Source organism: Sinocyclocheilus anshuiensis, unplaced genomic scaffold (assembly GCF_001515605.1).
Source record: "Sinocyclocheilus anshuiensis isolate Anshui unplaced genomic scaffold, SAMN03320099.WGS_v1.1 scaffold43, whole genome shotgun sequence".
Classification (NCBI taxonomy): Eukaryota; Metazoa; Chordata; class Actinopteri; order Cypriniformes; family Cyprinidae; genus Sinocyclocheilus; species Sinocyclocheilus anshuiensis.
In genome coordinates this window covers 881,206-889,793 of record NW_015549580.1, presented here as the reverse complement: position 1 = coordinate 889,793, position 8,588 = coordinate 881,206, and the positions used below count along the sequence as shown (strand labels likewise).

The 8,588-nt window shown below is 39.5% G+C and overlaps 1 protein-coding gene across 1 annotated transcript; it reads left to right on the top strand.

Moving 5' to 3' along the window:
• The first annotated feature begins 44 nt into the window (after positions 1–44).
• Positions 45–3,047, top strand: LOC107657615 (hyaluronan synthase 1-like). Its single transcript, XM_016445769.1, has 4 exons — positions 45–737; positions 870–1,095; positions 1,555–1,687; positions 2,372–3,047. Exons 1-4 carry the CDS (start codon positions 51–53, stop codon positions 3,045–3,047), a joined length of 1,722 nt encoding a protein of 573 aa, XP_016301255.1. The 5' UTR covers positions 45–50.
• The last annotated feature ends 5,541 nt before the right edge of the window (positions 3,048–8,588 follow it).

Genomic DNA, 8,588 nt, shown 5'->3' with positions numbered 1-8,588 from the left:
AAATTAAATATTTTTTTTTAACCCCCCCCCCCCAGCATTTTCATAATAAAATGGATATCAAGCCAGTATTAAGGAGATTTGGCTCTCTGGTTCGGGCCATTCTCACATTTCTCTTTGCTCTCCTGGTACTTGGGGTGATGTTATGGGCATACATCGATGGTTTCCAGATAGCCACCTCTCCATATAACATCATTTCATTTGGTTTCTATGGAGTGCTGCTCAGCCTCCACGTCCTAATTCAGAGCTTTTTTGCCTTTGTGGAGCATAGACGCATGAATGCAAGACGCAAACCATGCTCTTACACAAAAACCATTGGCTTTACTATATCAGCCTATCAGGAGGACCCTGCTTATCTCCGTGAGTGCCTTCAGTCAGTACGGGCTCTGCAGTACCCATCTGAGCTGCTACACATCATCATGGTGGTGGACGGGAACTCAGAAGATGACCACTACATGATGGAGATGTTCCGTGAGGTCTTTGCAGACCAGGATCCTGGCTGTTATATATGGCAAAACAACTATCACTCTTGGAACCCCAATGGCTATGAAAAGGATGCAGCTGAAGCTGATGGACCAGAAGCAGACGATGGAGTTGTGTTTGAAGACCCTCAGCACTTAGAGGTTGAAGAACTCATCAGGACCAAGAAGTGTGTGTGCATCATGCAAAAATGGGGAGGAAAGAGGGAAGTTATGTATACAGCATTCAAGGCACTAGGATCCTCTGTAGATTATATACAGGTTAGTAATATTGACAAGTACACAAGTTTAAGTACAAATTTGAGCATTGCATTTTAGAGAAAAAGGCAACGTGTGTATGTCAGAAAAACTTCATACAAGGCATAATCAATTTTCATTCTGCTGTTTAATCAGGTATGTGACTCAGACACAAAATTAGACCCCCTGGCCACAGTTGAGCTTTGCAAGGTGCTGGAGAGCAACCAGAAATACGGTGCCGTGGGAGGCGATGTGATGATCCTTAACCTTAAAGACTCCTATATCAGCTTCATGAGCAGCCTGCGCTACTGGATGGCGTTTAACATTGAGAGGTCCTGCCAGTCCTTCTTCAACTGCGTCTCCTGTATCAGCGGCCCCTTAGGTAATACAGAAACTAAACAAGCTAAAGTTTGCATTAAATCAAAACTGAGCCTATGTACTAAATGCATATTTCTGGTCTCATACTGAATGAGTCATCCGTGCAGCTTTTTTAATCAAAACACATTTAATCCAATAACTTGCATTACTTCTGAAACAAAATGACTTTTCAACGGATGTCACTACAGGCTATTGGATAAAATTAATCAACAGCCAAATGGTATTTAGGCATTGTTGTAGTAAACAAACATTTGGCTCCATTGTAATATGTAAAAAAAAAATTCGAATGTATTCGAATCTTTGGTTCACTCAGAGCACCGTTGTTGAGAAACACTGATAAAAATGCTGGAATTGCTCAGTTCTCATTTGATCTACTCAAGCAGGCTTATTTCAGTTGTTACTCTGATCTGAGTTTTAACATTTTGTCTGTAGGAATAACTGAGTATCATGATCTTTGCTTCAGGTCTTTATAGGAATGACCTGCTGCAGCAGTTTCTGGAATCCTGGTACAACCAGAAGTTTCTTGGCACCCATTGTACTTTCGGGGATGACCGTCATCTCACCAATCGAATGCTAAGCATGGGCTATGCTACAAAGTAAATAGTAACAGTATGATTCACAATTGATTATTTACAAGCTAAATGAGCAGCTGTCCATCTTTTGGCAGAAAAGTTCAACTTGAGCATCGTTTGGCACAATACCATTACAAACCGTTCACAGCCCAGTAAAACAGGATTGTCTGTAGTGGCGAGAGGGTCATCATAATAATATCAACATATTATTATGGTAAACAGAACAGATAAGAAAGTTCAAACAAATTCATATTGATACTTTGTCAATAAATGTGCTTGCGAACTTTACCTTTCTGTATGATGTGATTAACCCGATCTCTATGCCAGTATGAGAGAACATAACTATTTTATGAGGTGGCAATTTCATTGATTTGTACGGATTCATACGGAAACATATGGTTTTTAGAGAAAAAAATAAGCATGACGGTCCACCCCATACCTATCCATCAGTAGGGCATAAGCAGATTGAACATAAATGTATGAATGAGATAATAATAGATAATAACTCTGTTTTGAAAGTTGTAAAAATGATGTGATCTCTAATGGTAATGGCAGAAAGAACCAATTGGTCAAATGGTGGAAAATAGTCTGACACCATAAGACTGCATTTATACCATATAAATCATGAGGTCCTTTTCCTGTCAACTACTTATAAATTATAATTAATTTCAAACAGGCATGTTTTGACAGAGTTTCTGTTTCTTTAAGGTACACTGCCCGTTCTAAGTGCTACACGGAGACTCCTGCTCAGTTTCTGCGCTGGCTCAATCAGCAGACGCGTTGGACCAAATCCTACTTTCGTGAATGGCTCTATAATGCTATGTGGTGGCACAAGCATCACCTGTGGATGACCTACGAATCCATTGTGTCAGGCATCTTTCCTTTTTTTGTCACTGCCACCATTATCAAGCTCTTCTGGACAGGTACTCTGTGGGACATTTTGTGGGTCTTGTGCTGCATCCAACTGATTGGTCTGGTAAAGGCAGCCTATGCCTGCATCCTACGACAGAAAGCAGTGATGCTCTTCATGTCCTTATACTCTGCCCTCTATATGACCAGCCTCCTGCCTGCCAAATACTTTGCCATTATCACCATGAACAAAAGCAGCTGGGGGACATCGGGCCGTCGTAAAATGGTGGGGAATTATATCCCCCTGGCACCTCTATCAGTGTGGGCTGCCATTTTGTTGGGAGGCCTGGGGTACACCATCTACAGGGAAAGCAATAAGGATTGGACAACAGATGGAAAGAAAGAGGAGATCATGTTTTTAATATGTGGAGCTACAGCTTACGTGTGCTACTGGCTCATAATGATCTGCCTCTATTGGATGTGGTTTCGGAGATTATTCCGAAAACGCTCACAGAGTTACACTGTGAATGTATAGGACAATTATTTGGGCACATTTTTTATTTATTTAAGAACACTTGTTCTTTTTTAAAATGGTTTACATGCAATTTTATTTATAGACTTTTTAAACTTGATATTTTATTTGATTTTGATTTTTGTATTGCGCATAATTTATGCAATTTATGATGTCCACTAAGTATTCAGAGACCAGAAATGACGTGGAAGTGACCAGTCTTTATGAAATATAATGAATACGCATGAAATGTGGAGAAAGCAATCATACAGAGTCAACATTGATGCTATAGGTTTTTAAATTTAACAAATATAGCATTGAACCCAAATAATACAAATATGTTACTATTAGTGAGGGAATTTGATTATATCAGTGTACACCTTTGAGCTTACTGAAGTAATAGTGATTGCTGAAATAACTGAGCAAACACCAAGACATCCTGTTACAACACTTATTTACATATTATTTATAGAACATAAATAGATACATACATACACTGAACAGCACTGATCATGTGATATTGATGATATTTTAGCATTTGTTATTATCAGAATGACTACTAACACAAATATGACAAATATTTCATGAGAAACAATTATGCAGGTATTTCTAAATGTATTTTGTGAGGTGTATTGATTTAAAATACTTTTTAATTCTTTCTGATGTAACGTGACATGGCATTTTATGTTGTCTTTTAGCACTTGAACAGAATATGTTGAGTCAGTATATTTATTGATAAATACTTTTGGCAGAAATATTGTGTAAATGTGAAGTTACAAATGTTTGTTAGTTAAACAATACAAGGGATTAAATCAATTGTTTCTAAAGGAAAATGTGTTAAACTTATTTCAAACATTGGTGTTTGACAAACCTATATCACCATGAATTATTATCTGATTAAAATAACAATATGTAGACAACGTAGAAGTAAATATTTCTCGTTTTGTACTGCTGGAATGATCTCAGCATTTAAAATGCATGTTATACTTTAATTTGAAAAAATATTTAATTTCATTAAAAGAAAGTTTCATTTACCTACATTTCTTAAACACAGCAATTTCCAGCAGTGTAGGATGTTGACAAGGGTGCAACTCTAAGGACAATTTCGTAATCTTTGAACAAAATACAGTATATGGGAGGATTCCCTGACATTTGTACATACAGACCAGCAGTGACATAAATCAGTTTGGGTGTCATTTACAGCAAAATCAATAACACTGTAGGATAACAGCCCACAAATAAGTTATGGTTGGCCATAATAAACCTGTGGGATAATATATGCATGTTCAATCCAAAGTAAATTATTTAACCTTTTGTGTGATTTAGGGCATCTTGTCACACATGAACACAGGCTGAATCAGAGCAGGGTGGCTGTCGTTTGGGGGTAATTGCTTCATGCAAAACATTTCATGAAGAAAGTTTAAGTGTTGTACCATGTTTAGACTGTTACCAATGGCAACCAAGGTGGACCACACTTATAGGAGGTTAAGAATTAAAATTTGTTTCAACAAAACACAAACAGCCAGAAACAAGAAAAAAAGCTGTATAATTTAAAACTATATGAGCAATATAAAAACTGCTTAAACTATCTAGAACCAAATGTGAAGAGTATTACCTCAAAAAGTTTACGGAAAAGAGGTTTATGATCATTTGTTTTGTTTTTAACATGCAGTGCTTGAGAAAATGTTGATTGCCAGTCTCAGCAGGTCAAACTATGTTTCATTAGCGGATTTATTTTCTATTCATCTGTGGGGTTTACAATGTTTGCACTATGGCTGGGTCACAGAAATTATTACAATGCCATTTCCATCACTCTCATGCTCATGTCTTTCATAAAAATGTCAAAAATGACAGACTTGCACTTCAATGATGACATCAGGATTTCGCTTTGAAGTGGGTAGAGCTACTCAGCCACATCACAATGCATGAAAGAGTTATGTAGTTTGTGACAATGACCCTCTAATGTCATAATTATCATGGGAAGGTTTGGTAAATAATTATCATCAGTTATCAAGTCATTTAATAAACCATTTATCATTGTAGGAACCTGCCCTGCAAATATATATGTGACCACAAGTGTGTTTTAGGTCATACAGTATGTATACTGTAACATGCAAGGCCAAAGTGTTATTTTTGGTAATCTAAAATGAGTTTCTAAACAGCCTATAGAATTGATTTTTTCCCCAAGACATAAAACACGTGGAAGCAAGTGTCTTGAATGACTGTTAAACATCATAACTTCACTACAGCAAGAACTCTATAGGTTTAAAGGCGTGGTCACATTTGTGAAATTTTGCCGACACAAATGTTGATTGTTTGCTTTCAATAGTGTAGTGATACATAAAGCACCACTCACAGAAGTTACTTTCAAACCAAGCAGCAATTTGTTGGTCAACATGACAAATTCTTTGTGAAAAACTTGAACCCAATACAAATTTTTTGGGGGAAATATTTTGCCCTTAAAGTGGGGGGTACAATGCTGTTTCATGCATTCAGAGTTGTTTACACTGTTAAAGAGTTGGATTCTCATGCTAAGCATGGACAAAGTTTCAAAAAGCAATTTGGACATATGACGGAGTATTTCTGTGGCAAAAATCGTACTTTCGGGTTCGTACAAGTTTCGGAGAGCTTTTTTCAATCGTGGCTCTTCATAACGTAGACGAGGGTGGAACTCCTTATATGGGCATTTCTCCCGGAAGAGCGCGACCGTGCACGCATCGACCACAGTGAGAGCAAGATCGCGCCCATCAATTCGCTTCATCCGGCGGCAGAATGTCTCCAATCCAAAGAAGTGTGTTTTTGGTTGTAAGGGAAAGATAACTTTGTTCAGCTTCCTAAAGAACCCAGCGTTATGTAAACAGTGGATACAGTTTGTTTTTCCTGGACAGCAACTGAGTTTCACAAGTGTGTTTGTTGACGAACGTTTTATAAACAAGGCCCAGTTCGATGCTGGATTTGCACATCGTTTGATATTGAAAGATGGAGAGGTCCCAGCAATAAAATATCCCGGTCATGATTCAGAACTGCAGATGGTAAGTGAAACGGCATCAAATGTCTGTTTTGTTGGCATTCCGCACCCAAGTGCTCGTCACTCTTTAGCTCCGCCCACGGCGCGCCTCCAGGAGCTCAGCTTTTTCCGGAGAGAATCGTAAAGCTGTATCTTTCTTTTATAAATATGATAAAACTAAAGACTTTTTGGAGATATGAAGGATGCAGTACTACTCTATAGGTACTCAAGATTAACATGAGATTGGGTGAAACTGTGCGTGTTAAAAAAGGTCCATTGTCAATAGTGTAGAGATGTATGAAGCCCAGCTCACACAGAAGTCACTTTCAAACCAAGAAGCTTTCTGTTGGCGAATGCAGAAAATTCAAGTGTCCAGATTGAACAAAAATGGAATCTGCATAAGGAAGTTATCGCCCTTATGGGAAAATCCTGAATGCATGTATTCTAATTGAAATGACTGGATTTTCGAAGATTTTCCGAGCAACAGACTGCACCTTTAAGCACTTAAAACACATATTCTATGTGAAATGACTCAGACAACCAACTTGAGTTCTTTATTAAAGCAATGCAGTGCTTCCGTTTGCCAAAATATATATTTTTTATAGTGAAATTCCAGTAATGGACCTGCCCTGTATCATTCTTACTCATTCAACACTGAGAGGTTGAATGAGAACCTCTTTCTGTTACTGGTAGTCAGCCCATGGCACAAATTATGCTTCACCCTCGACAAATGTTTACAATTATTCAGATCCTGCCCTCCCTGTCTCTTTTCCCTTTCTTGCGTCAGAGGGTCTACAGACCCAGACCGCACATCTGGGAATGATTAAAAGAGGAAACAGATTTCTGGGAGTAAGAGGTGCTGTGTAGGCCTCATACAGTGCATTCATCCTACTGTCATTTCGGTTTCACTTCTCACACACTGAAGCTAGCAACCACAAATGATTTAGCTTCATTGATAAACTTAATATCATCACTGTAACCACTACCATTATTTGTGATGATATTTGTACACTTGATGACACAGATAACTACAACAAATAACAATTGATAATGTGATCCTCAACTTAGGTTTTACAGTTGATTGTTTGTGTTGTTTTTGCTTAATTCAGAACACGAAGTTGTAATACAGACAAAAGTGAAGAATCAAAATGTACTCACCCTCATGTTGTCACGGGTTGCCAGGGGAAAGGAGCTCGAAGGAGTACAAAGGAGGCAGATAGTCAAACGAACAGAGTCTTTAATTAATCTTCATGGGAACGTAGGAGAAAACAACCTCTTTACACAAAGGAGACAGGACAAAGAAACTGAGGAAAGGCAGGGCTATAAATACTAAATCAAACGATGGACTAATAGGATGATTAACTAACACAGGTTGAAACTAATGAACTAATCAAGCAACACAGGAAAACTAGGTCAAGGCAGGGAGAACAGAAACACAAAACATAAACATGACATATCGCCCGGAGACAAGGAAGGCCTCCAGGGCGGATCAGGGAGTTCAGGGCCCAGGAGGCCATGGCGGATCAGGGGACTCAGGAGGCCATGGCGGATCCTCCGTGACCTTAGCCAGCTTGGCCATGGTCATATGGCCCCCCCGAACTAATCAAGCAACACAGGAAAACTAGATAAGTGACCTAGAGTCCCCGAGTGACCGTGACAGAACAGCAGACCTTGACAGTAAGCGGCGCCCCTTCTACCCGTGGTTGTTTTTCGTTTTTTGAAAAGTGTTTTGTTTTTTTCCACGTTCGTTTCTCCCCGCCCAAATGGAGGAACGGGCGCTCCAAAGTCAAGCCCGTCGGTTGTGGCTCACTCCCGCCCAGAGCTCGCTCCAGTGTCGGCTCCAGCCCCAGAGCTTGTTCCAGTGTCGGCTCCAGCCCCTGAGTTCGCTCCAGTGCCCGCTCCTCGAAAGCGCCTTGCTGTGCCTGCTCCTCCAGAGCACCCTCCAGTGGCTGGCTGTTCACAGAGTGCTGTATCCAAGCATGTTAACAGAAAGTTGAGTGGAAGGAAAAAGTGTGGAAGAAAAAGATGCACAACCAACCGAGAGAACCGCAGCCTTATGAGGATTGTCAAGTAAAATCGATTCAAGAATTTGAGTGAACTTCACAAGGAATGGACTGAGGCTGGGGTCAAGGCATCAAGAGCCACCACACACAGACGTGTCAAGGAATTTGGCTACAGTTGTCGTATTCCTCTTGTTAAGCCACTCCTGAACCACAGACAACGGCAGAGGCGTCTTACCTGGGCTAAGGAGAAGAAGAACTGGACTGTTGCCCAGTGGTCCAAAGTCCTCTTTTCATGATTTTTCCCCTTAATTGACATCCAATTTCAGACACATTCTGCTGGATTCCAGCAGTGCTTTAAAAACATTTTTGTCTCCACAGTCATTTCATGTTGATTGTCATCAAACATTTTTGACAAACTTTGGAAAGAACAGTCCTCATAAACATCTTTTAAGACATGAGTCATGACTAAGTTTCCATGTCACATCTGATACTTAGGATAGTTAGTTCTTTCAAGGAAACTCTTGAGAGAGAATAATCCCAAATCTGCCTTTTTTC

Bases quoted from the DNA above. Each gene is read 5' to 3' on its own strand.
- LOC107657615 (XM_016445769.1), top strand. From the start codon at position 51: ATGGATATCAAGCCAGTATTAAGGAGATTTGGCTCTCTGGTTCGGGCC. The intron at 738-869 runs GTTAGTAATATT...CTGTTTAATCAG, and splicing joins CCTCTGTAGATTATATACAG to GTATGTGACTCAGACACAAA. The intron at 1,096-1,554 runs GTAATACAGAAA...TCTTTGCTTCAG, and splicing joins CTGTATCAGCGGCCCCTTAG to GTCTTTATAGGAATGACCTG.